This window comes from Cervus elaphus, chromosome 20 (assembly GCF_910594005.1).
Source record: "Cervus elaphus chromosome 20, mCerEla1.1, whole genome shotgun sequence".
NCBI lineage: Eukaryota > Metazoa > Chordata > Mammalia > Artiodactyla > Cervidae > Cervus > Cervus elaphus.
The window spans coordinates 37946446-37973273 of record NC_057834.1 but is presented as its reverse complement, the minus strand read 5'-3'; the positions used below and the strand labels follow the sequence as shown (position 1 = coordinate 37973273).

General features: G+C 54.2%; 2 protein-coding genes across 10 annotated transcripts in view; one reads left to right on the top strand and one right to left on the bottom strand.

Annotated features, from left to right (window-relative positions):
* The first annotated feature begins 327 nt into the window (after positions 1-327).
* RXFP4 (relaxin family peptide/INSL5 receptor 4) lies at positions 328-1741 on the top strand. The gene has a single exon (XM_043877195.1). It carries the CDS (start codon positions 418-420, stop codon positions 1537-1539), a length of 1122 nt encoding a protein of 373 aa, XP_043733130.1. The 5' UTR covers positions 328-417; the 3' UTR covers positions 1540-1741.
* Positions 1742-4951: 3210 nt separating this feature from the next.
* Positions 4952-26828, bottom strand: part of ARHGEF2 (Rho/Rac guanine nucleotide exchange factor 2) — a 48569-nt gene continuing 26692 nt past the window's right edge. For 6 of the 9 annotated variants that reach the window (XM_043876157.1, XM_043876162.1, XM_043876160.1 and 3 more), the window contains 21 exons: positions 20593-20737; positions 18407-18474; positions 18004-18067; positions 17227-17353; positions 16890-16999; positions 16594-16740; positions 15869-16119; positions 15534-15659; positions 15106-15223; positions 14660-14908; positions 13024-13100; positions 12388-12557; positions 10608-10675; positions 9261-9461; positions 8754-8873; positions 8556-8626; positions 8381-8416; positions 8122-8172; positions 7475-7921; positions 7048-7231; positions 4952-6412 (listed from right to left, as the gene is read on the bottom strand). In XM_043876157.1, coding sequence (XP_043732092.1) covers positions 6339-6412; positions 7048-7231; positions 7475-7921; positions 8122-8172; positions 8381-8416; positions 8556-8626; positions 8754-8873; positions 9261-9461; positions 10608-10675; positions 12388-12557; positions 13024-13100; positions 14660-14908; positions 15106-15223; positions 15534-15659; positions 15869-16119; positions 16594-16740; positions 16890-16999; positions 17227-17353; positions 18004-18067; positions 18407-18474; positions 20593-20737 — 2904 coding nt within the window. In that variant the 3' untranslated portion in view covers positions 4952-6338. Of the gene's footprint in view, positions 6413-7047; positions 7232-7474; positions 7922-8121; positions 8173-8380; positions 8417-8555; positions 8627-8753; positions 8874-9260; positions 9462-10607; positions 10676-12387; positions 12558-13023; positions 13101-14659; positions 14909-15105; positions 15224-15533; positions 15660-15868; positions 16120-16593; positions 16741-16889; positions 17000-17226; positions 17354-18003; positions 18068-18406; positions 18475-20592; positions 20738-20955; positions 21714-26828 lie in introns of those variants that run through there. The other 3 variants (XM_043876158.1, XM_043876164.1, XM_043876161.1) reach the window with 2 other exon arrangements.

Here is a 26828-nt window from a genome sequence, read left to right as displayed (position 1 = left end):
GGAGAGGGGGGCTCCAATTTGGTTCCTGTCACCCCTGAGATGGGGTATTTGTGGCCTCTCCCTGAAGTGGAGGTGTGGGGCTGCCCTCCATAGTAGGATCATTCTCCCTTCCTCCTTCCCTCTCTTCCACATGGGGCTCTACACACACACAGGCACACGCACACACACATCTGTGCCAATGTTCACTTCTCCCTCACCTGCCCCACCCACCACCAAGACCGACAGAGAAGAGGAAGGCTGTCCTGTCCGGCCACAGCCCGCCCCCTGAGGTGTGGGCGTGGGCTGGCTCTCCAGGCAGCCAGCGGCCCTGAGAGCAGCAGACAAGCGCTCTGACCCACACTGTCCTGCTGAGTGCCTTAGGTGCCCCCTGCCAGTCTGGCCCCTCCGCCCAGCACCACTGACGTCAGCTGCCCTGCGATGCCCACGCCCAATACCTCTGCCCCCCTGCCCACTCTCTGGGTCAACGCCTCTGGAGGCAGCATGCTGAGTGCTGCTGATGCCACGATGCCTGTTGGATTCCTAGCCCTGAGGGTCTCGGTGGCCCTGGCCTATGGGCTTGTGGGGGCTGTCGGCTTGCTGGGAAATTTGGCCGTGCTGTGGGTGCTGGGTAACTGTGCTCGGCGAGCCCCTTGCCCACCTTCTGACACTTTCGTCTTCAACCTGGCTCTGGCAGACCTGGGGCTGGCACTCACCCTCCCCTTCTGGGCAGCCGAGTCGGCACTGGACTTCCACTGGCCCTTCGGAGGTGCCCTCTGCAAGACAGTCCTAACGGCCACCGTCCTCAACATCTACGCCAGCATCTTCCTCATCACAGCACTGAGTGTCGCCCGGTACTGGGTGGTGGTCATGGCTGCAGGACCAAGCACCCACCTCTCGCTCTTCTGGGCCCGCGTGGCCGCCCTGGCCACGTGGGTGGCGGCTGCTCTGGTGACGGTGCCCACAGCTGTCTTTGGGGCCGAGGGCGAGGTGAGTGGCGTGCGCCTGTGCCTGCTGCGTTTTCCCAGCAGGTATTGGCTGGGGGCCTACCAGCTGCAGAGGGTGGTCCTGGCCTTCATGGTGCCACTGGGCATCATCACCACCAGCTACCTGCTGCTGCTGGCCTTCCTGCGGCGACGGCATCGGCGATGGCGGGACAGCAGGGGCGTGGCCCACTCCGTCCGCGTCCTTCTGGCCTCCTTCTTCCTCTGCTGGTTCCCCAACCACGTGGTCACCCTCTGGGGTGTCCTGGTGAAGTTTGAGCTGGTGCCCTGGGACAGCACTTTCTACACCGTCCACACCTATGTCTCTCCCGTCACCACCTGCCTGGCGCACACCAACAGCTGCCTCAACCCCGTGCTGTACTGTCTTCTCAGGCGGGAGCCCCGGCGGGCCCTGGCAGACGCCTTCAGGGAGCTGCGAGCAAGGCTGCGGCCCCAGGGTCGGGGCTGGGTGGGACAGGTGGCCCTAAAGGAAATGGGCAGGCGGTGGACGGAGAGCACCCCTCAGGAGGGTGGCCTTTCTACCATGCTCACCAACCTGGACAAAGGGACACCTGGGTGAAGGGGGCAAGTTAAACCCCCTCCTCTTTCTGGTTATCTGCCAAGTGCAGGATCCACGCATCCTAGGGAAAGAGAGTTTGGCCTCTCGGCCTTGATACAACGCCCTCAGGGAAAGTCTGATCTTTGATCCCCAGCTCCGGCTGTGGGGAAAGGCAGGTGGCCAGGGCCCAGGTCAGGACTGGGTACAACCAAGCCCAAGTCTCCACGTGGCAATGGGAATCTAAGAATAAACCTCTGGATTATCCACAAAATGTCTGCACCTTTCATCTCAGTTCTACCTCCAGGTCAGTGAGGCCAAAAGGATTCTTTGCCCCTTTTCTGCCTTCTGAGAGAATTCCCAGGAAAATTTCCCTATGGGTTCTAGACTAATTGAGTCATAGGTCAGTAACTATCTCCCTCTGTCCTCTCCATCTTCCCTCCCTCACCTCAAATGGGGTGTACCCTTGTCCTTCTCTGGTGCTGAGGCCAAATATGCCCTTCTCCCTTGGCCATCTCTAGCTTCTTACCATCTTGTAGCACCCATAGAAACTTGGTGCCCACAGACACCTCCGAGGCAAAAGTTATAGTTCCCCCTGCTGTCTGCAGGATCTTGCTGGATCCCTATCTCCAGCCAAGCCTGGAGTGCAAACCCCTGCTGCTGGCTGGGAGTATCTTGTCTCTCCTTAAATCAGGATTTGGAGGAAGAAGTGAAGATAAGGACAAGCCAAGGACATGGGTGGGGCATAGGGAGGTGAGATTCAGAAAGGGGTTGGGAGAAGAGGAGGCTGAAGGTTCGGATGTGTGCGTGCTCAGTCGTGTTCAACTCTGTGACCCCATGGACTGTAGCCCACACCAGGCTCCTCTGTCTATGGGATTTTCCAGGCAATAATACTGGAGTGGGTAGCCACTTTCTTCTCCAGGGGATCTCCCTGATCCAGGGATCAAAACCGCAGATTCTTCACCACTGCACCACCAGGATACCAGGATGGAAGTGCAGAAGGAGGTGCTAGTCTCCCTCCTGTCCCACGTTCTTAGCTCAGAGCATCAACTCAGGTGTCAGAACACCTGGCTTCACCTCCTACGTCTGACACTAACCAGCTGAGGGACCTCAGTGAGTTAAATACTTCTCTGTACCTGTTTTCTCAACTTAAGTTGGGCTGATAAGGATTTAATGGTGCCTGGAATAGCTATTCTTACACTCCACGTGGGCTTACCAGGTGGTACTAGTGGTAAAGAACCCACCTGCCAAAGCAGGAGACTTAAAAGAGGCGAGTTCGATCCCTGGGTCGGGAAGGTCCCCTGGAGGAGGGCATGGCCACCCACTCCAGTATTCTTGCCTGGAGAATCCCATGGACAGAGGAGCCTGGCGGGCTACAGTCCATAGGGTCACAAAGAGTCGGACATGGCTGAAGCAACTTGGCACGCACGCACACCCCATGTAAGATGGAAACAGAGATAAGAAAAAGAAGGAAATAAGGGGGGTAACTGGGAGACAGGGACTGGGAACCATAAAGGTCTTTTCTGGAATTTTTACAAGTTCTGGAGTGAAATTAAAGTCACAGAAGGAAATGAGTGAGGGGGTGCTCCCTATGAAAGGTGTGCACTAAAGGGAGAGGGGTTCCCCTTTGGTTTCTATATCCACACATCCATAGATTTACAGCAAAGATAACAGTCAGCCATCAGAAGGGACTTTCGAGGTTGGGGGCAGCCCTTGGAAAGGAGGGAGGTGGCAGAGGGAACATGGAGTGGAGTTCCCACTGCCATTGCCCCACCCGACGCTCTAACAGGTCTTGTAACCCAGGAGGACTCTGGCCACTCAAGATCCCAGGGCAATAACTGGGCACAGCGCCTTCTGAGTATGTGGAGCTACCTTTGGAAGCGGCACCCCCCTGTGTCAGCTCCATCCAGTTGCTGAACAGAAAAGGCTCTAAAGTCACCCAATTCACATATTAAGCCATGCTAAAGAGACTTAATTAGCCTCTTGATGTTTAATTTCCTCTCTTTGATAATGTTTAAACTGGTATCAAAACTCCAGATCTGTTCCCAGCCAATTCAGGATGGAAAATCCTCCCCCACTCAAGTGCCCCTCTTCCCACCCCCTGCAGCTCCTCCAATGGCCCTGCTGGGGCTCCGGATATTGGCTTCTCTGGGGGCATCAGTGCTTTCTGGGTTTTATGGGACCCGGAGGTAAATATTGACAAAGTTTAAACAGGTTCAAGTCAGAGGTGAATGAATGCATGCAGACCCCCCCTTAGGGATGGGAGATGGAGGGGACGGTGCAATGGAAGGGAGGCACTACTGTGGCAAGAAGCTGGGCTCTGCAGCACAAGCCTGACAGCTTTGAAACTGCCAGCAGGACCGACAGTAAGACTGTTTCCAAAAATGGGAACAGAGAGGGGACAACTGACAGATTGGTGAGAGATATGTGACACACGGACTAATCTTGGAGGAACTGCCGCGTCAGAGAAATTCGTGTCATGTTTTGGGATCGAGGATGAGGAGGGGGTTTCAGTCCAGGGATAGCAGGAGGGACAGCAAAGTTGTCCGGTGAGCTGAGGGCTTCTCCGAACTCAAGCTCTGGGCTCTGTGCCTCCAGGTTCCGGTTTCCTTCTGACCAGCATCCTTCGCTGGACCTGTGAGAACACTGTAGGACCCTGCATTCCCTTTCTGGTGGTCTTTGAATTCTAACATCCCCTTCTCTGCCTTTACAGCTGGGTCCCAGCTGCTGAGCCACGGGCCAGTGTGTTGGAAGCTTGGCGCTCTGGTGTGTTTCGGCAGAGCAACTGAGGAGGGGAAGTGGGGGACTGCAGCTAGGACTGGCCCTTCCCTGGCTGCTCTCCTGGCCTGGCAACCCTTTGCAGCCTGGTTTCCTTGTCTCTAAAATGAGAACAATTGTTACCTCACAGATTCTGTGATGGATGAGAAAGCACCTTGTCAAGGCCAGATGCCAGTAGATGAGAATTACAGGAGTGGAGGGTGCTGGCTGCTCCCCCAAGCCTGCCCACACCCCATGTGATTTAATTCCTCTTTCCAGCTGAGGTTGTGAGCCCCATTCTTCTCATCTTACTCCATGGGCTCCAAAAGAGGTCTATGCACTCTGCCAGCATTTATATGCTAGGCTCTCTCAGCCCCCCTCCCCCACAGCCCCAGAGCAGGCTATTAACCAAAAACAGGAAGCAAAAAATTAACCAAAAATAAGAACCGAAACCTACCTAATCTCTCCCTGCCTCTCAAAATGCAAAGGGCAAATGAGCAGCTCCTATGAGGGGAGAGGGGAACGGTCTTAAAGAGGTTACCCCAGGATTCTGACACTGTGAAGAACAAGGGCAGAGTGAGGGCTGAATCTGAGGGGAGATGCTAAGGGGAACTGCAACTGTGCAGAAGGAGAGGGAAGGGGGCAAGAGGCTGATGTAATTCTGAGCACGGCATGCAAATGAGATGAAAACAGGTTTTTTAATATTGGAACCCCCCCAACAGCCACTGGAACCTAAGTGCCCCTTCATTTTTATCCTTGTGTTTGTGAGTATCACAGACGACAACAAAAACAGGTTGGCACCATTTCTTCTGTTAGTGCCCTGGGTCTTCAGGGAGGCAGCTGCCCCTCCTGGGAGAGGAAGAGGCTCCTTTCAGAGGAACACAGGGCCCTCCCTGGCTGTCCTCATCACCAGCATCCTCAGAACTCGCAGATATTAACAGACAGCACTTCCTGGGGTTCCAGGACTTTAATTTTCCCTGCTTTATCCCCCCACCCCCGACTTTCTATTTTTTTCCTTTTTTAAAAATAATTGGCAGAAAACTGGCTGGGGCTGGTGGCCACTGGGCAGGGGGTGCGGGATCCACTGAAAAATCTCCCAAATTCACACTGAGGTTTCAGGTCATGGTTGCTGAGGTGGGGGGTGAGGTCAGGGTTTGGAGAGATTTCCCAACTCACCCTAAAACTGTTTTTCCAAATGACTGGGGAAGAGGTCAGAATGGGGGCCCCCCATTACTATGGATGAGTGGAGAAGTCAATGCTCCCCCCATCCCTCAAGTTCTTCAGAGATTTAGAGATAGAAGGCTGCAATTTCTAATTGCCTACAATCTTCTCTTAAAAATATAAAACACGTGCAGTTGGCTTTGGTACAAAAAAAAGAAAACAACAACAAAAAAATCCATTCTGGTCCCTGTGAGTTTTTCCCTTCACCCCCCAACAAACCATTATGGCCAACTCAACCTCTATTCCATCGACTCTAGGAAGCCAGGTTAAGTCCCTGGGGTTTCCATAGAAGACAGAGAGAAGGGAGAACAGCAGTAAGAGGTTGGGGGGAAGGGGAGAGGGACATGGCCCTGACCACAGCCCTTCCTGAAGGGGCAGTAGGGTCTTATGGCTGCAGCCTCTCCTCAAAGATGGGTGTTGCTCAGGAGGGGTGTCAGGGCTAGAACCCAGCAGCTGCAAGGTTAAGCCTGAATAAACCCCAGTAGTGTTAAAGGACAAGGCCCCCTGATCCCTATGGCTTGGTTCCCATGTCCCTGGTCCTCTTAAATCTCCCCTCTCCCTCCGTAACTAATAAACAATAAATAAATAAATTTTCCTAAAGTAGAGGGAAGAAGGCATGAAAAATCGGCATCTGCAGTGTAGCTACTGGATGCCACCAGGGGGCACTGTGGCCTAATTCCCCCAGCTTCCTAAATGGCCCCCACGTATCCAAGGATACCAAGAGCTGGCAAGGACAGTAAGCAGTTCTTTCAAATGTTCCCTCATCATTGGCAGGTTGGAGTCCCCAAGGTTTGCCTCCCTCAGTAATGTTCTCCAGGGGACGCCGGGCGGGGGGAGGGGCCCCCTTAGGTCTCGGAAGCTACAGGCTCCCCATCTCGGCTCTCAGTCTCTTCCGGGATGTCCTGCATTCGGGTGAAATCTGGAGGAGGAAGGGGCAAAGTCAGCGAGTGAACAGAGGCTCCTAGATCAGCTGAACCCCTACACGGATGCCTCCCTGTCTGTGGGCTGAGCAGCTCAAAGAGCTGGGAGGGGTGGCAGAGGTCTGCAATCCCTGGGTGATGGGAAAACTGTCCACAAAATAATGTATCCATACCTAGGTACCTTGTTAAATGTAAATACGTAAGATACAATGTGGTTAATAAGATACAAAATATTAAAAAATATACATATATTTTAAGATGAGTATTATATGAAGTCACAGTAGCTTCGGCTTATTTTGTATTTCCTGAGCCAACTATAAGAACTTGGAGGTCTTTGACATTTTTTCACTCTGATAGTCTATTTCTGCTTGAAAAGGTTGGGAATCATGGACCTACTGGAGCAGAGGCCCCTATGTTTTCTGCTTCTGAGAGATCCACTACCTGTTTACCAGGAGGCAAGACAGGAAGCACTCTGGGCCCGTCCCAAGAGTGACTGTGGACCTCAGTGGTTGGTTAGGGACCATCCTAAACATTCCTGGGCTTTCCGATGCAGGCTCCATTTGGAAACTACAGCCCAAAGGTCTGTGCCCAGGTTGCACCCCATTTCTAAGCCATGTCTCCGCCAGGACCTCACCTCGCGGACTATGGGGTGGAGACAGACGGCTGCTACCCTCCTCCTCGCTGCCGGTGTCAGGGTCACTGCTATCTTGCAGCCGCTCGTCGGGGCTGCCCAGCTCCTGCCTCTCTCGATCCTCAAAGGGTCGATGGACGGAGCGAACAGTCACAGGCAAATCCAGGCGGTCGTGGCCTCGGCTGGGCTATGGACAGCAGATGGAAAAAGCAGGAGGTCCAGGAATGAGCAGTGTGAAGACTTGACCCTCAGTACATCTACCACTGACTGATTTCTTTCTGCACCCGTCAAAATTGTTCAGCCCTCCCATCAGTATCCTAATATCCTTCAAGTCTAATGCCTGACTTCATTTGGCCTCCAATTCCACTCAGATTCTCTCCTGGACCCTGATGTCCACTCCAGGTTAGCTCACTACTTCAAGCGTCCTTACTTGCGGGGGTGTGAAACTCAAGTACAGGGCATCGCCAGCAGGGAGGCTCCGACGCCGCGGATCCAGAGGCCGGCGGGCCCAGGGGGCCTCAGCCACGAGTGGGGGTTCTGTGTGGCCCAAGGCGGCCAGCTGCCTGCGAGCCTCCTCGGCCTCCCGCTCCAGCAGGGCACGGGCCTGCTCGCTCTCCCGGAGCCGGGCTTCCAGGCTGCCGGCCTCGGTCGCACGCTCCTCGCCGAGCCGCCGGCAGCGCCGCAGCTCCTCCTGCAACAGCGCGTGTTGCCGCTGCAGCAATGCCAGCTCCGTAGCCTGCTTTTCAGGAGCTGCAGGGACACCCCCGACTCTGCCAGCCTCCCCATCCCGGGAATTGGCTCTGGTCAGCTTCTCCCGCCGCTCGGGGCCCTCAGGGAACCGGGCTTCCATCAAAGTGTCCTGCTGGGCCACAGCCGCCTGGGGGTGGAATGGAGATGAAGGGGTGTATCAGAATCCCATTTCTTCTATCCCTCACTCCCCAGGGCCCAGGCTGTGAGTCCCATAGAGCTCGAATCAGAGGAAGGCTTAGGCCTGTTAGGATGGTTCTGCTCTAGCTAAGTGGGCAGCTCTGGCCTGGCCCCTCCCATTCCCATTGGAGCGCCCCTGCCCTCACTGACCTGTAGGCCATGCAGAAGTCCATAGAGATTGACCAACCGTTGCAACGCTTCCTGAGGACAGAGGAGGGGCGGGGGAACAGAGTCCAAGCTTCAGGATGGGAGAACTGACCAGAAGTTGAATAAGTGTGGGTGTGAGGACAATAAGACTGCAGGTATTTTGAGGTGTATACAGCACCCCCCCACTCCAAACTGGGCTCCAGTTTCTCAGCTGAGAGTAACCCCTCTTTCAGTCTCCCATACCATCGCAAGCCCATCTCACCTCCTGGGGAGATCTCAGCTGATTTCCATTTCGATCCTGCAGAAACGGGCAAGGATGGGGCATCAGCAGACACCCGAGTCCCTGGTGCCTGTTCCTGACAGCTGTCTCAAGGGTCTATAGGCCAGCAGTCCATTTCCCACCCTCTAGCTAAGTCCTGACACCTCCCGAAACCCACCTTCTGGCTGGAGTCTGAGTCGGCTCTGCAGAGCTCAATGGATCCATTGAAGGTTCTGGCCTCACCATCTACTGAGAAGGGGAAAATGATGCACTGGCCTCGCTCCCCCAGCACCCTGACACCACTCAGACCTTGGTACCACCCCGTTATCCTTAACTCCTCCCATGTGCTGCCGAGGCCCCCTGCCCTGACACTCACTGGCAGTGACTCCAGGACTCGTGTTACCACCACTGTCTGGTTCCACGGGCAAGGATGGTTCCCTGGGTGTCAAGAGCAGCTCCACTCCAGGCCCTACCAGCAGGTCTTTCAGGCCCTCCACTGTGCGGAAAGAAGAAGAAATGAGGATAGAAGGGACGGAATTCTGCAGGGGGTGGGAGGGGCTGCCATTCACTCAGTTCTCAGGACATGCAGGCGTCTAGGGAAATGTCCCCTGCACAGGTAATGGGGTCTCAGTGTCACCACCACATATGAGGAAAAAGTCATTAAAGTGCCCAGGGGTGTGCAGGATGTGCAAGGACATGCAGGATGAGAGGTGGCAAACAGCAGCAAGGGCCATCTTCCCCCGCCGTTCCTGGCATCCGGTACCCAACAGGCACTCAGGGGAGTTACGGACTATGGGATGGACATCCCCCTTGGCTAGCCACGTGTCCCTGCTGTGTGATGGTGAAGAAGTGAGTCCAGATTCTTCCCCAGAAGCTCCCTCACCCTCACGGATGGCGTCCTGCAGTAGCCGCTCGCCACGAGGGGACTCAAGGGACTCAGAGCGGAAGAGGCCCCTGGGCAGGGTGGGCAGGGGCACCCCGCTGCCGCCATCCTCTTCCACCTGGAAGTGGGTCATCTCGGCAAATAGCCCAACCTTCTCCTGCAGCAGCTCCACCAGCGCCCGATCTTTCTGCTGCAGCTCCACTGTGGATGAGAAATAGGTGAGCACCCGGAAGAGCCACTAATAGTGGAGGGGCAGCCCCAGGGATGAGGAGCCAGGTGTGGGCAGAGCGGCAGGACTGCATTTTGGGTTTGCTTTTTTTTTTTGGCATTTATGCAAAAGAAAAGAACTTTTGTGGGGGAGGGAGTAACACATGCACTGTTGTTTTCAAAATGAAAGTAAAACAATGTGTGGCAGGGACTGCAGGCTGTCCACCAGTTTTCATCTCCCCACTTTTCTTTAATTAGAGAAGGTGTGCAAGTTTCATCTGGGCATGTGGCTGCCTAGTTACACGCCATTTCCCAACCTGCCTTGCATTAGGCATTGCCACATGACTCAATTCTGACCAACGAATGGGAATGTCTTCCTGATCCTGCCTTAAAAGAAATGAGTATAAACTCTCCTTGTCCCCGACCCCTCCTTGCCAGCTGGGATGCAGATGTGAGAGCGGAAGCTGGAGGAGTGATGTGGACACAGAGATGGGGAATCTTCATGACAAAGAGGGCAGAGCCGCAGTACCGCCCAGCACTTCCCGCTTCTGGACTGTTACGTAGAGAGAAATAAACTACCTCACGTGACCAACGGGTTTTTGTTGATTTTTTGTATAGCAGTTGGATCATACCCCCAGTTAACATAGAGATCTATGGTAAAAAAAGTCAATATCCTAATCCTGTTATTCCTAGTTTCCCTTCCCAGAGAAACCACAGTAAAAATATCCTCCTAGAGATACTCCACACATATACACAAAATACATGGCACATATCTATCCCCAATATTTTCACACTAGTGACAGCATATACTTCACAGTGTTTTAAACCTTGCTGTTCTCACTTAACTAAATGTTTTGGTTGTGGATCTACATCAACCCTCATACAGCCACCTCATTTCAAGACAGTACTCCCCTGTGTGGATACATCATATTGATAAATTATTTAAACAAGCTTTGTGGGTAGACTTACTGTTTTTTGTTTGTTTTTTGAAAATATCATGTAATTTTTTTTTATTAAACTTTTTATTTGGTATTGGAATTTAGCCGATTAACAATGCTGTGATCGTTTCAGATAGACCGCTAAGGGACTCAGCCATACATATACATGCATCCATTCTCCCCCAAACTCCCCTGGACTTACTCTTGATACGCCGGAGGTAAGCCTCATCCTCTGTCTCAATCAGGGGGAAGTCCTCCCTGGATGGGCATCTGGAGGGATCACAGGTTGGGTGGGGTTCGGGGAAGGAAGCTAGGTTACACACCAGGAATCTGCCTTCCCTCCTTCCCAGACGTGCTCTATACTTCCCCGATGAGACTCCTCAGCTCCACACCCTGGCTTCATCTACTCTTGACCCTCTCCTTTTCCTAACACTGATGACCTGCATCTACTGGCCAGTACCTCTCCGAACGTCACCCAGAGAGGCAGAAGGACTACAGGTTTTGGCATTAAGTACACTGGACTGATGCTGGCTCCACAATTTACCAGGTGGTAACCTCTCTATTGAGAAACAGGGATGATATCTTCCTCACAGTCTGTTTTTTTGTGTGTGTGAGGATTAAATGAAATAATGTACTAGTGCTTTGAACGTGGCATAAGCTCAATAAAAAACAATTATCATAAAAAATGTTTTCACAACTACAAATATTAACATTATTAATAAAGAGGCCACTATAGATCTACTGTCAATGGGATAGGAACTTTGGTCTTGTTTTCCCAGAACAGGTAATTTCATATTTTTGCACAAATTTCTGAAAAATTTGTTCAAAAGTCTAAATTGCAGAAGTGAAAAAAAAAAAAAAAATATATATATATAGGTTTATAAAGTAGAGAAGAATGCATTCCATGAAAAGTAAAAGAAAAAAAAATCGTAAACATCCTAATTGAGTTTATTTTTCAGGCATTATTCTTGAGAATGCACTTTCTTTTCTTTTTTCAAGTTCTATTTATTTATTTTTGGCTGTGCTGGGTCTTCGCTCCCGCACAGGCTTTTTCTCTAGGTGTGGCAAGCGGGGGCTATTCCCTAGTCACGGTGTACAGGCTTCTCACTGTGGTGGCTTTTGCAGTTGTGGAGCATGGGCTCTAGGGCGCTCAGGCTTCAGTAGTTGCAGCACGTGGTCTCAATAGTTGCAGTTCCTGGGCTCTAGAGCACAGGCTCAATAGCTGTGGTCCTGGGGTTAGCTGCTCCAAGGCATGTGGGATCTTCCCAGATCAGGGACTGAACCTGTTCTCCTGCATTGGCAGGAGGATTCTTTACCACTGAGCTACCAGGGAAGCCTGAGAGTCCATTTTCCACATTTTACATGCACTTTACTTTTTTTCAGTATTGAAGGCAGCTCTTCGTCTGAGCCACCAAGGAAGCCCCTTTACTTTTTTTTATCACAACAGACACATACTCAGATCTGATGTGTGTCCAACAGAAGCCAAAGATTTGCTGCTTTAGCACACAAAATGATTTCTTGCTAGCCTCTATCTCATGGAGTTTGAGTCTTGTTCCTTTGATCACTAGTATCAATGCTTTCATTATCCTCTTTTTCTTTTTTTTCATTATTCTCTTTTTCATTCATTTTTAGAAAATGAAGGTAAAAGACAATACAATCCAAATAATGGCCCACTGCCTACAGACTAAGATGTTAATGGAGGTGAAACTGTACTCCTGGTTGGTAGGCAAGCCGGCACGCGCCAACTTAAAGTATTCCTCTGGCTTGTCAGCTCAAGGTGCACTCAGAAGGCGGTTGGCGTCGTCATTGTATAAAATGTAACTTTACTGGGCAAGAGAGCATAGATAACCCTGCCTGCCTTGGTCCATCTTGTCTCTCTCCTGGTCTCTCCTTCCACTTCTGAACCCTGGGTTCTGTTCCCTGGGAGTGCCGTGGTCCGGGGCCCCAAACTGCAGGAACCACAAGTCCATGCACACACTCACACTCGCACACTCTGCTGAATGACGCGGATCCAGGTGCTCCGGTCATCCCGGGATGCCGTGTGGACCTCGTACATCTCCGGGGGTGCCGCACTGATCAGAAACATCCCTTTCTCCTGGTTGGCGATGTCCCGGACGATGAGATTCTGCAGTGACACCACCGAGGGCTTGTCCTGCCAATTGGGGCACAGGAAGGATTAAAGCTGGGAATCCTGACCCCTGAATATTTGAGTCTTCAGTCCTTCTGGAGTACCCAAAGGACTGAAGAGTCCGCTGAGAATACAAGTTAAGAGCCCAGGCTCTGGTGCCAGCCAGAGTGGACTTAGAAACGCTTGTGACCCTTGACAATTTAATTAACTTTAAGCTTTACTTTTCTCATCTACAAAAAGAGGATAATCATGTGCCTTCCTGACATGTGTAAAAAAAGTCGCTGCATATAGTAACAATATGCATTGGCTCTTTTTATTTCTTCTGATCATATTTATAGGTGTTGGCTCTTCTTATTTTTCCTGATTATATTACGGTAATGGTTACAATAATAGCTATTTGATCTTGGAGGATTTCCTGGCCAGAGTAGGAAAGTAAGAAGGGTCTGAAACACTTGTCTGTGCTGAGAAAGAAGAAGGTGGAAGGTCTCACCAGGACAGGAAAGATGTACTTCTGGTCCTTCTCTTGGAGAAACACCAGCACATCTGTCATCAGCAGCATGAGCACATCTGGTAGGAGGATGAAGGCAGGAGAAGAGTCAGCATTAGAGGATACGAGCAGCTGTTTCCCTTTCCCCAGCCTCTCTCCCTCTGGTTGTTTCCTCCACCTTTGCAGACCTCCCGCCTCTCCCCATGCTTACAGCTCAGAAATGGTGGGGGGTGGGGGGGAAGGCATGTGTCATTAGATAAAACAGTTTCTTGGGCTAGAGATGCCTATAAGCAATCACCCAGCGGCCTTGAGTAAAAGCCTCTTTATCCAATGAATGCAGTTTCCTTAACCTGTGGTCTGCAGACACCTAGGGTGTCTACTATCAGGTTTCAGAGGCTCTGTAGATCCTCTGAAGTTCCATAAGCAATTTTTACATATTAATCTATCACATGTGTGCTTTTCTGTGTGAAAGGGTCCAGAATTCTTGTGAGGGTAAAACGATTCCCAGAGCCTTTCAGTTCCACGTTGAACAACTAACTAACATAAGATCTTTTTGGATATTTGGTCTAAGAGTCTCCCCACCCCAGCATATTCCCCACTTATTTTGTGCTCCATGGGGAGGGGAACAGTTGGGTTCCTTATTCATTTCTCCCACCATTGAACAATCCCAATCTCCTTCAACAAAAGCAGACCTTGCTTTCATTTGCCTTTTCTGCCCCACCTTCCAGGCTCTCACATTCTACAGGGTCCTGTGCTTTAAGACTTGGGGGAGACAAAGGTCAACCCGTGAAAGTCAGATGTCACAGTCAAGAAAATACACATGCATCGTCTGCCCTTGGAGATCTTTCTAAGTTGTGGGCACACAGAAGGGGAGGGCTTTTGCTAAAGGCTTCAGAAATAAAGCTCTTCAGCCTTGCTATTTTTAACCCCCCCATGGTTTATATTCTTAGCTGCTGCGTGGGAGGGATGGGAAGGAGAGAAAGGGATGGAGGAAAGGGGCTGGCAAAGCCTGCAATACTCAAGCCTATGGAGTGGGGACTTCATGACACGGGACAGAGGTGCAGGCAAACTCTGGCCTCAGCTAGCACTCCTCACACCTAAAGCTGAGGTCTGCAACTCTCTGCTTTGATTTAGGTAGGCAAGCCTTGGCCTATCTGGGAAGAGAGGCTGGGACAGCGTGCCCCGCCCCCAACACACCTTCCCGGCAGTCTTTTCTCTGCTCCACTTGGCCCGCCCTTCCCTGGGCTCCGCCCCCTCCAAGGGCCTTCCTCGCTGTGTTCCCAAAGTGCCTGCCCATTCCCCAGCCCTAGTGGCTGGGACTCCAGCTGGTAGAACCAACTACCCGGATCTAGTCCTCCAAGCCTGGAATTTCTCTGTTTTTCTCATCAAAATCGGTAGCTTTCTGGGCATGCAAGGACCAAAGGAATGAACAAATCCTGACAACGAAGTCCTTGTGTCGCCCATGAAGTTAAATCCAGAATTCTGACTTTTGTTACAACAGAGCTCACATATTTTCCTCCCACTGGGTCTCACCCTGGGGTCTCGGGCTACATTAAAAGAGGTCCTTTGGGCTTGGAGGCTTCTGCCTCTTTATATATGGCCATGGACTCTCGCCCGGTCTGCCAAGCTGTCCACTGACCTTTGAAGCGCCCGGTCGCCGTCTTCCAAAGCAGACAACCATCGTGGATGAGCTTGCGCCGCAGGAGCTCCTCTCGGCCAAAGGGGCCCTTGCCAGGAACCGGGGCCTGGGCCCGAGGGTCCATGCGGTTGTAGATCTCCTGCAGGCGGGCCCCTTTCTCCAGCTCGTGCACATCCTGATCTACGTTGGACAGCAGCTCCTTCACCAGCCCCAGGGCCGTGGTCAGGTCCTGGCGCTCCTCCTCCATCCCTGACACCGAGGTCGGCGTGAGGAAGGGGTGGCCCAGCCAGCTTCACGCCAGCCCCCATCCCACTGATCTCAATCCCGCCTTCAGAGGCTGCCCGGGCTTCCATATCCGACCCTCTCCCTCCCGGTGGTGGTCCAGGGCCTTCCTCGCCCCTGACGGCCCTCTGGAGTCCTCCTCCCTCCCGGACTCGCCCTCTCACCGTGGGAATGCTGCAGGATGCGGTTGATGAGCACCGGGTACTTGGTGATGCGCTGAGTCACTAGCAGAATGCACTCTTGCACCCCATGCCGCTTCAGCACTGCCGAGCGGGTCACTTTCTACAAAGCGAGAGTCAGGGCTCAGGGCCAGAGGGGGACCCGAGGGGAGAGCAACAGAAAGGACGCCGGGCTTGGAGCCTAAGCCCTGGTGCCGGCCTGCACTTGTTTATTTACCTCATGCCGGCTGGCGTAGGTTAATGACTCTGGAAAACGGGGCAGACAAGGTCACAGGTTTACTGTGAGGACCCAAGGAGCGAAAGCACTTGCTCTACCACTCCGAGGGGCTACAGAGGGAAACACGAGCAGCTGGGTCCACTAGGGCTGGGGCACTAGAGCAGCCGGAGGGCGGGTCTTGGAGAGGTTTGCTCACCCGGATGAACTGCTGGAAGCGTTTGTCTCGGGCATACAGCTCCTTATAGAGTTTTAAGGCCTTGGTGTGGCGGCTACAGAACTCTGAGTAGGTCTTCCGCATCTGCTCTGCACTGGGACCTGAGAACTAGAAGTTGGGGGAGCACGGCTGGGTCAGCACGTCCCCCAAAGTCACATCTCATCCCCAATGCCCTCTCGCCTCCTGCCAAACAGGCTGGCTTCCTGCCTCTCCAGCTCTCTCTGCACCCCCCCCCCCCAGAGTCTGGAGATGAGAAATGCCCACTCTAGTCACACCCCCGCCCAGGACTGCTGCCCAGGAGTCCTGGCTTTTCTCACCTGGCTGATGAGTAGGTCCCCCAAGCGATGGATGACGAAGTTCCGGGTGCTGCCGGGGCACAGGGCCTGGCGCCGGCGATCCAGCAGCTGGCTGAGGAAGCGTGTGTGGATGTCAGTGAGCTCGTCCACACAGGGGAACAGGCCCTGGACCACTGCCGGCTCCAGCTGCAGCTCTTCCAGCATGCCCGTGCGGAAGAGGCGGGTCATGATCTTCAGTGTCCGCACGTGGTGTAGCTCTGTCTGGATCAGCTCTGTGGGGATGGTGGAATACCCGGCTTGGCCACAACTGGTGGGGCCGAGGCTGGAGACCTCAGGCTCATTAGAGGTTTTCAGTTTCCCTTCCAGGCTAATATTCTGCATTATTATGATCTTAGCTCATTTTTCTAATCTTTTATCTTTATGCCTTGCCATCTCAAGGCATAAAGGCAACAACTATGTGTTCCCTACATGTCTAGACTTCCCACAGTCCCCAGCACAGAGTTGCGCATGGAATGGGCAGAGAGGAAAGACTAAGAATTGATTGGAAGGAATGGATTAAGAAGGGCCTTGGAGGTCAACAGCCCCAAAAGGTGGGGACCTCGTAGCTACTTATGGGATCCCTGGCAGGGTCTTGAAGGCCAATGGGATAAGAGGAAAGTGTCTTGAGAGGTAGGGGCTGGCAGAGGAAGGACACAGAAACAGGACCGGTGACAAAAGAGAAGTCCAGGGTGGTCTTCCTGGCTCACCATAGATGACATCCTGCTGCTTCATCACCTCCTTTTTATGCTGCTGCAAGAAGCTGCTGTCCACCGCAAGGCTCCAGGAATCAGCTGCAAAGTCCTTCTCATCCATCTCAAAGTCACTCATCAGCTCGTTGTAGATCACCTCAGCACCTGGACGCAAGTGGGGGAAACGACTCGGACCCCGAATCTCTTCCCTGGGTCCTGGGCCCTTCCCCGGATCCCTTTCCACCCTGCCTTTCCCAGGCCAGCTCCCACCCGCCCCTCACGCCTGGGTCTCCCCCAGGTCCGGGCACGGTCACCTTCGTCGATGAGGGACTCCACCGACAGTGTCCGGTTCCGCATGTTGAGGGAGTCCGTGGACTGTGAAAGGATCCGGCGCAGCCCCAGGGGAGACTCATCATTGAAGTGTCTGAGGGGAATGGGGCCTGGCTGCATCACCCGACTGACTCGGGCAAGAGATCCCTTCCCAGGTGGGGGAACCAAGACGGGATCCCAGAGGCAGTCACCCCAAGTTCTCCTTACCTGCCTATCATTCTGAACTCAGAGACGGGAAGGATCGCTCAGCCCCTCCCTCCCACCTGTCTCCACCGCCTCACTCTGCCTGCCTGGTTCTCCTGTCCCCAAGCAGAGGCTCACCCAGCAATGTTGGTGGTGGAGACACTTTTGGCTAAAGACAACGAGGAGCGGCCACGGCGGGAGCCGAGCAGGGACTGCCGGATGTCGGAGGGGTAGATGGCTGAGCTGGGCCGCTCCCGAGTGGTAGCTGTCGGAGGGGATACCAAGCAAGCAAGCCTCAAACCTGGTGCCTTCCCAGGATTCAAGCCTCCCAGCCTCCTTGACTAGAAGGAAGGCCTCCTCTCCCACCCCACCTTTAGCCCAGTTCTAGTCAGAGAAAGATGATAATAATGCTACCCATACACTTGTGCAATACTTTTAATGGTTACAAAGAGCTTTTCTTATCTCTTCCCCGCCACAAGCCTATAAGCAAACTGCAGCTCAGGATGGTGAAAAGACTTGTCTGGGGTGACTCAGCTGGTGGCGGAGCACAGACTCAGACTCTAGTCTTCCTGACTAAGCACCCCATTCTTTCTGTCACACCAGATCTTTCTGAATTGGCCCTTAACAACTTCTGCCAACATCCCCAAGTGCCATGTAAATAACTAATCATAATAGTATAAAGTGTGAGCAGGCTCAGATGACCAGTCATCCCAAGCCTTCAACCTCATTTGAATTCTGCTGTTCTGCCCCCAGGCCCACAGGTCTAGATCTCCCTTGTGGCCCCGCCATCAGCTTCCAACTGAAGGGAGGAAGGTGCTGTGCCAGGGAACGACCTCAGGGGCGCAGCAGAGCCCATGGGCCGAGAGGCCTGGGGGTCCAGGGTCCTACGGCGGCTCCTGCACCCTCACTACTCACTCTTACTGCGAAGTGAAACGGACTGCAAAGCAGTGTTGTTCTTCAGCAGGGCGGCTTTCTGTTGCTGTGAGACAGAGAGCAAGAGAGACACCAAGAACAGCTGTCACCCAAGGGTCACCCCGGTAGGCCCAGGACAGGAGCTGGGTGGCTGGCCCCCTCGGGAGAAAGCTGGCTCGATGGCTAAGGGCATCAGGCTGGCTGAGCCGGGTGCCAAGGGGATGTGTCTAGAGAAACAGGCTGGCCCCCTCTGGCGGGGCCTGAGGCCTAGGGCGGAGGGTCTGGGCTGCCCCGTGGTGAGGAGAGGGGTTGAGGAACACAGGGTGAGGAATGAATGGAATAGGTGTGAGGGTACCACACACTCACTACCCTCTCCCCCCACCCTCTGCCCTCCCTGCCAGCTCACCTTCTGCTTGACCTTGGTACAGTTGGCGAGGGTGTCTTTACAGCGGTTGTGGATAGTCACATTGCAGGCTGGGAGGGTGGGGTAGAGAGGGTGACGGGAGGGCCGGGTGGTGCAGGACAGGACACATCCACATGCAGACACCCATCTCCCCCTGGCCACGCCGCCGGAGACTCACCCCCTCCCCAGACCACATCCCAGTCCCTCTCCTCCCGCCTCCCCCTTCCTTCAAGCAGGAGATGAAGGGAGGGGGGATAGGTGTGGACCACAATTAAGCCACAGGAGGGGGACAATCCTGACTCAAAGATGACCTGTGAGGTGGACTAGAGGGAAGAAGGGGTTACTGGCTGCCAGAGATGAGCTCAAGAGGCACAAAGGTGGTGGAGAATGACAGATGGCAGAAAGGACGCCCACGGAGCAGAAGGTGGCACAGGAGCAGCTGGGATGGGGGCTAGGGGCAGGGGGGGTGAACATCCCCCGGGCAGGAGGAAGCGTGCCACATCTAGTGGATCCTAGCAGACACAACGATCCTCACCGGACAGATGAGGAACCTGTCTCCTGGAGAGCTTAAATCATTTGCCAGAGGTCCTAGTGGCAGAGCTGGGGTTTAACTCAGGGGTGTCTGGGTTCTACCCATGGAGCCACGTGTCTGCCCGTGAACCCTGGCTAGGCCTAAGCAACGCAGCGGCTGATGGATCCAGCAGCAGAGTGCCGACTGACCATGCCTTGCCCCTGCCGGCCACGCCTGCCTGCCTTCTGTACTGCTCAGCTATGCTTGCTATGACTCCAGTCTCCCTTCCGGGCCCGGGGAGTCTTGTTCTCCAAGTAAGGCAAACCCACAGCTCCCACACTCCATCTGCTTCTCCCTCATCACCCACCCCACCTTGCTGTGGGGTAGGAGAGAAGAGGAGAGGGGGGTAGCCATGCCTGGGCGCTGGGACTACCGGCTGTCCTGTGCCCTCAGCCCTTGGCTGGCTCCAGCTTCCCCTCCCCCCATCCAACAACACCGGAAACTCTGCTAACTCCTTCAGACAATACCCAGCATCAGGCTTACTTCCACAAATACAAGGCGAGCAGGGTGGGGCAGAGGGGCAGACAGAAGTGGGGGCTGGGGGCTGCGCCCACCCCACTGAAGCTCTCCTCTACCTTCCAGCACCCAGTGTCTCTGGATCGAACCTCCGCTTTCCACCTGCTCTCAAAATAGCGCTTGCTGCCCGCCTCCCCAGTTCCCCTGGCAACGAGCTTCCAGATTGGGAATTTTGTCAGGTCTCTAGAGGGATCTAGATTGGGGTTCCCTCCTCACCCTCATAAACTCAAGTTGAACAGTGAAGAAGGAGGGAGGCCTCACTGATTCTGTCTGGGGTTCCCTGCCAGGTTCCACAGAGATTTAGAAGCTAAAGCTTTTGCTCCTCTGTTCCGCAGTGGGCCCCAACACCTCTCATCCTGCTCAAATCAGAAGCAGCTCTTTGCCATAAATCTGGGGGTGGATGGGTGGACAGGGTGGGAGCCCTCTGTATAGGCATTTTGGGGAAGGAAGAAATCTCGGCTTGTACTTAATACAGGGCCATCCTGAGATGTGGCTGAAGGTCAGGAGTTCTAACCGCTATTCCCTCAATATACACATTGCTGCCATCTCCTCTCTTTCTCGCTACGTATCAGTCAGGCTAGAAATTTGAGATGGGTGTTCTTATCCCTAATCCTTCAGAGATTTAGAGATTTCAGCCTCCACCCAGTCAACAGAAACGGAGGGGGCAAGGGGACTCTGAAGTCCTGAACACCCAGTTCGGCCCAGGAAGATCGGCAGAGCAGCTGCAAGGCTGGCAGCCTCCCACCCAGCTCCCCTATCCACCCCCCTCCACAGACACACAACATTCCTGTTCCTTCTCCAATCAGTTCTCTGACCCTCAGCAGCTGTTCGGGGAGCTGAGGGAGACCCGGTGGACGACAGCTGCAAGGACAGCTACCCTGGCCTCCCCTTTCCCATTCCCCCCCCCGAGTTCTGCTCTTGCCATATTCTGACCGCCACTACTCCTAGACGTAAGGAAAGGGAGAAAGGGATCCAGCATCCAGCCCTAGCATTTGGGGCTCAGAGAGAGTGAGCCTTATGGACCCAGGGCAGAGGGACAGAGAGAAGGATCAGGGTCAGGGGGCACTGAGGCACAGGGGCACTCAGGGTCCGGAGAGCTTACTCGGACAGATGAGGGCTTCCTTGGCTGTGATGCTCTTGTTACATGCATAGCACATGGTCATGCCCGAGACGGAGATGGTGGTGAAGAGGTGCCCATTGGTGTAGCGGGCGTCCTTGGCTTCCTTCATCTTCTCCTTTTCCCGGGTCTGCAGAAGGGGCGAGAGAGACAGGAAGTGAGGCTGGAGGATGCCAGGGTGCCTGAGAAGTCCAGAGAGGCAGGCGAGGGCAGAGGTGAGTGAGCAACACCTTCCTGGGGTTGCCAGCAACACACCACTTCCTGAAGCAGAGCCTGCCGCGGCGTGTCAGAGGCAGCTGTCCAGGAATGACTGGCCATCCCCAAGGGCCGAGCCGGCCCCTGACCTACCTGGCCCCTGCGGCTGGGTTGCCTCCTGTTGCCGCTCATCTCCACGGCTCTAGACCTCCGCGTCCTCACTCCACCTCCCGGCTCTAGCCCTGCTCGCCCCCAGGCTGCTGTACTCTCTTCTCTGTGCCGGGGGAAGATGCGCAGAGAGGAGGGGAGAGCAGGCAAAGCAGAAGGTGCCAGCTCACCAGCGCTTTCAAATCTCTGGGAGTTAGCTCCTCTTATAACCATGACAACCGGTGGTGGAGCCACCGTCTCCGTGGCAGTGGCAGTCACAGTGGGGGGGCAGGAGATCCCCTGATCAGATTGGCTGAAGGGGGCAGGATGCCGCCACTGCCCCCCTCAACAGGAGGTCAGGATCCCAAACCGTAGAGGCCTTCACGTCTGCTCAGCCCAGGGACACGGGGCCTCTGCGGGAGGCAGCATGTCCCCTGCTAACCTCAAGGAGGAGGAGCCTATTTCAGTCTCTTCACTTGTCCTCTCTGGGATCTTTAAGAAAGGAAACGTGGCCATCAAGGTCTCATTCCTGGCAGGAAGTCTCTTCTGCAGTTTAACTTTTATCCTTCTCACGCTCCCCTCCAAATCCTAGGATCGCTCCCTTCTTCCTCCTCACCCAGTTAGTCTAGGAAGTCCTTTCTGGCATCCGCCCTCCATCCCAGCTGCAGCGTCAGTTCCTCCTGCTCTGCTCTGTCGAGATGGGGCACTCTCTGGGCTCTCTGCAGAACCTCAGAAGCAGGCATTTCCCACCAGCTTTCTCATCTCCTGCTTCACCCTCCCGACCCCCACCTCTGCAGGTCAAGTCCTTCTCCCTGACCCCTTTTCTGTCCTTCCTCAAGGCCCCTGAGCTTTCCCTGAACCTGAGGAGATGAGAAGATGGGACACCATGCTTTACACCCACTCCAGGACCCTCCTCAGTGGTCACTTCAGATCCCTGGATTTTCCCTCCACTTAGAGAACTGAGAGCAGGAAGCAGAGATGACAAGACCACTCCTTGCAAGGCTTCCCTGCCTCTCTCAGAAACCAAAGAGCGAGATCTTGATGGCCGAGGGTAATGAGCCCCAAGTCAGATGATGCTGTCTGGGGCCCTGGGACAGCCAATCAAAACTCAGAGGAGAATCCGCAGCCTGGACTTGGGGGTGGGGGGCCCAGTCCTGACTCTCAGCTGAAGTCACTCTAGCAGTGAGGAGGTGGGGGAGGGGAAGAGACGCGCTGGCCTGGGGCGAGGATGGAAAAGGGAAGTGTGGAGGGACAGGATGAGTCAACAGCACAGGGGCCAGAGGGCACTGGACCGTGGTGCCCGAGGGTCTCAGGCCTTCCTGGTGCCCCAGGATCCCTCTCTCTCCCACCGACCCTCAGGAGTCCCAGGTGTGTCTGATGGTGAGCAGAGCCTAGAGGTCTTGAGGTCACGCCCCACCAATCACCCACCTTCCCTTTCTCCTCCCCTGCCAGCCTCCCCTTCTCCCTCTAACACCCTCTCCTTCCCATCCCCTGGCCTCCCACCCCTTCCCCGCTCTTGCTTCTCCTCTGCTGCCCTTGGCCTCGCCCTCCCCTCCTCCTAGGCCTTGCCAGGGAAGCTCACCAACCTCTCACTCTAAGCTCCCTTTTTCTATCCTGGTACCTACCTATCTGGACCACTAGAAAATTCTCTCTTTGGTCTAACCACCATATGCCCAGCTTCAAGTTACAGTTCTTTAGGAAATCTAATCCTCCTCTGAATAAAATGGCCTTATAGAACCTGGGAGACTTCCCTCATAGCTCAGTCGGTAAAGAGTCTGCCTGCAATGCAGGAGACCCGGGTTCGATTCCTGGGTTGGGAAGATCCCCTGGAGAAGGAAATGGCAACCCACTCCAGTATTCTTGCCTGGGAAATCCCATGGACAGAGGAGCCTGCGAGGCCATAGTCCATGGGGCTGCTAAGACAAGACTTAGTGACTAAACCACCACCACCACCATAGAACCTCAAAGTCCAAGTCCAAACAGCTCACTGCCCTACACTCTGCCTTCTTTTCTCCTCGCCTGCCCTCCCAACCTTCTCCATGACACAAACAGAGAAGTTTGAGGAATTGTTATGTTTGAATTAAAAGTAAGCAAACAAAAATCCGTGACCATGTTAAAAAGAGCAACATGGGGAGGGGAAAATTAGATACAAACTACTGTGCATAAAATAGATAAGCAGGGAATTCCCTGCTGGTCCAGTAGTTACGACTCTGCAATTTCATTGCTGAGGGTTCAGTCCCTGGTTGGGGAACTAAAATCCACACAGCATGACCAAAAAAACAAAAACCGAAACAAACAGATGAGAAGCGAGGATGTATTGTATAGCACAGGGAGTTATAGCCATTATCTTGTAATAACTTTAATGGAGCATACATAATCTGTAAAAATACTAAAACTAATATAATGTGGTAAATCAACTATATTTTTTTTTAAAAAAGTGACATGTCTGAATCGGGGTCAACTCCAAAATGGGCAGTCCTGTAGATCTGCTGCAGTGCTGCTACAATAGCCCCCTCTCCTCCCCCGACCTCTGCCCTCTGCCTTCCACCCTTAGGCCTCCAGGAGCACTCACCGGGGAAAGAGGGCCAGAGGACTGGGGCAGCCAGAGGACAGGGTCTCCTGTGGACCTTCCCTCTCTGGCTACAAGGGCCCAGCCTCCTCCACCTCTCAACACTCACCCTCTCTCCAAGGGACGCCCTGTCTAGGTGGGCCAGCAGCGGGCAGCGGCCACAGCAGCAGCACATCCCAACACCGACGCTGCCCAGCAGCGAGCGGCCCTGGCACTGCCTAGTGCTATTGTCCTGGAGGCAGTCTGCACCCTCCCCAAGGGCTCAGGCTGGTGAGGCAAGGAGGACAGAGGGCCGGCACCCCGGGGCGGCCTGCTCCAGAGTGAAGGGCCCTGTGTGCTTCTCTGTCCTACTCTTTCCAAGTATTCTTAAGATCACCCCTGTTAGCTGCCTGCCCACCAGCCAGCAGGACAGCCCTTCACCTCATGACCCCATCTGGCCACCAAGAAAAGGGCCCATCACCCCCCAGTCCACAACACCCACTCGCACCCTCAGAGGCCCTTCCTGCTTGCTTCAGCCCTCTACTGTCCAGTGTCCAAGTCCTGCTTTCTTACAAACCCTCACAGAAAGTCTTGCTACACAGCCTGCATCTCCGCCACTGTGGCATCAAGGATGAAATGAATAAAGCACGGGAAAGCACAAGAACAATGGCTGGAACATAACAGACACTCAACATGTGTTAGGAAAGAAAGGAAGTAAAGAAGGATGAATGGATGGCTAGACACCAGGACAAGGGGCCCTAGCAGCACCCTCACCCCTGCTCTAGGAATCCCCTCATTCTTTATCACAGCTTCGGAGCTTTCAGTCTCCCCTTCCGCCTCTTCTCTTTCTCTCTCTTTGGCTGAGTCATGCACTTGCGAGATCTTAGTTCCCTGACCAGGAATTGAACCTGTGCCCTGTGCCCTGGAAGCGTGGAGTCTTAACCACTGGGCCACCAGGGAACTCTGGTCTCCTCCTCTCCTGTTATTCTTTCCTCCCTCCTCCCGGAACTTCACTCCTAATTCCTTTGAATTTAGGCTCAGATGGTATCCTCTGAAAGTCAGGGGAAGACTTTCCTTTCCACTGTCAGCCCAGACTTTGGTCATTTTGAAGAAAGAAAGACTAGGCAAATGGCAGAGGGCATTGAGGCTGCTGGCTCAAACACAGAGGCAGTCTCCCCTTTCTCTGTGCCGAGAGATGAGGAAAACAGTGACATACACAAAGGCCAAGGAATGCCAAAGCCTGGACTTTGGCTTCCTGTGTTCCCAAGCGGGCAGCAGAGGGTGGCGGAGCTGACCCAGAGGAGTGAGGGCCTCTCCAAACAGAGCCCAAGCTCTCAGTGTCCTTGTTCCGCCATTGGGTATGTCCAAGCCAAGACCTCTGGAGAAGTCGCATGATGCTGAGGATGACCTCTGCACCTGGGCAACGGGCAGCAGCCTCCTCCCCAAGGTGGTACAGTCTCTGTCCAGGCCGTGCTTGGTGGCCAGAAGGTCCCTGGAAGGTTCTGCTAGGTTTCAGGTCATCTGTGGCTTAGACCCTGGACAGCAGGGGTTCAGAGTCATAGGCTGCAAAGGGCCATGAGTCCTGAGGGATGGGTTCTCGGGCTGGGAAATGAGAGAGGGGTTCCTGGCCATGGGACTGAGAAGAGGGCTTGGGGTGGTCTCAGCCAGGCTTTGCTTCCCTTATGAGCTTCCATGGATAAGATGAAGGCAGGAGGCTGAGGAGAAGGCGGCCAAACAGAAACATTAACACCAAAGCCAGAAACCTAACACAAAAAGACATCGCTGAACACACAAAGGCACTTAATAAACGCTCGCCTGATGAATGAAGATGAGATACCGGACGGTGGGCGTGGGCACACGAGTGGAGCAGAAGAGGGGTGCTGAGGGCCATAGGGAATAAAGTTGGGCTGGAGACCGTGAGACTCAGGCATCCTGAGCCCCAGCCCGCCCCCCCACCAGGCCACACCTGTCGGGTCAGGAGAGAAAGACAAGCAGAGATGGAGGGGGGCAGTGATGCAAACAGACGGGCATTTGTGCGGGCGAACAATAGCTGTGCCAGGACTCCCTGCCCTCCTGGCACAGGGCAGGCCGGCTGAGTTGGGAGGGGGGCAGCTGCTGCCTGCAGCCCCTCCCCCACCCTCCCCCAAGGAGACATAAACAAACCCAGAAGGGTCCAGCCAGCGCCTCTCAGCCATTTCTCCGACCAGCTCCAGGAACCATGACCAATCTGCTCCCTCTCCTTCCTAGATGATACTTCAAAGGAGAGACTGAGCTAAGAATGGAACTACTTCCTCACGTCCAGAGTGCAATGAGCCCCACTTTGGTGACCATCATTCAGAACAGTGACCCAGAGCATCTGGGGACAGGCAGACGGACACAGACACCCACACCAACACACAAACACATCGACACACAGGACAGGACATGTGCACACAGGGGATTCACTCCTTCAGATCTGCCCTCCCTGACTCCCAGGTCAGGGGTTCCAGGAAAGCCAGAGGGCTGAGATGGAACCCCTCTTTAAATCCCTCGGGCAGCCCAGGCACATCCCTCTCTAGGCGCCATCCCACCCCCTGGAGTCACTCAGCCACTTCCTTAAGCATTACGCTCCCTTCCCCCATCCTTGCTTCTCCCCTCCCCCTCAGCTCTTTTCCTAACCTCTAAGGCCCCAAGAATCTTTCCCTATGCCCCCAAAGCCTCAGCCTCTCTGGAGACCCCCCAATTCCTCAACTTCCCTCCCAGACTGCCAACACCGCCAGTTCCCTCGGGGGCTCCCCCAGCCCTTGTCTCCGGTTCCACTCCCCGTCCTGCACACAAAGCCAGCCACCTCTCCAACACTCAGAACAAAGAAATAGTCTCTCTCCTCTCCACCACCACCACGCTCCAAAGCTGGGGTCCTTTAGATTCCAAGGGGACCCCCTAGCCTCCAGAGCCATCCCTGGTCCTCTGGTCCCTGCTTCCTTCTAGGCAGGAAAGGACTCTTTGTTCTGAGAGAGGAGATAGTTAAGGTTTGGGGGAGGAGGAAGGTGGGAACAGAGGAGGAAAGACAGAAAAGGGACCTCTGGGGTTTGGGGCCTATGGAGGTAAGAAGTAGAGCACAGAGAATGAGGGGGTGGAGGACTGAAGACAGCCTGGAAGAATAGAAATGGAGTGAAAAGAGAAAGGAGTCATGGGTGGTGGTGCGGGAGCTGCACAGACTCTAGGAGAGTGGGAAGGAGAAAGGGGCAGGTTCCACTTAAATTCCTTCTTCAAGGAAGTACCGAGGAGGAAGGCAAGGAATGGTGGGGGGCGGGGGCTCTCAGGACCTGCTGTGAAGCATCCCCCCAAATAG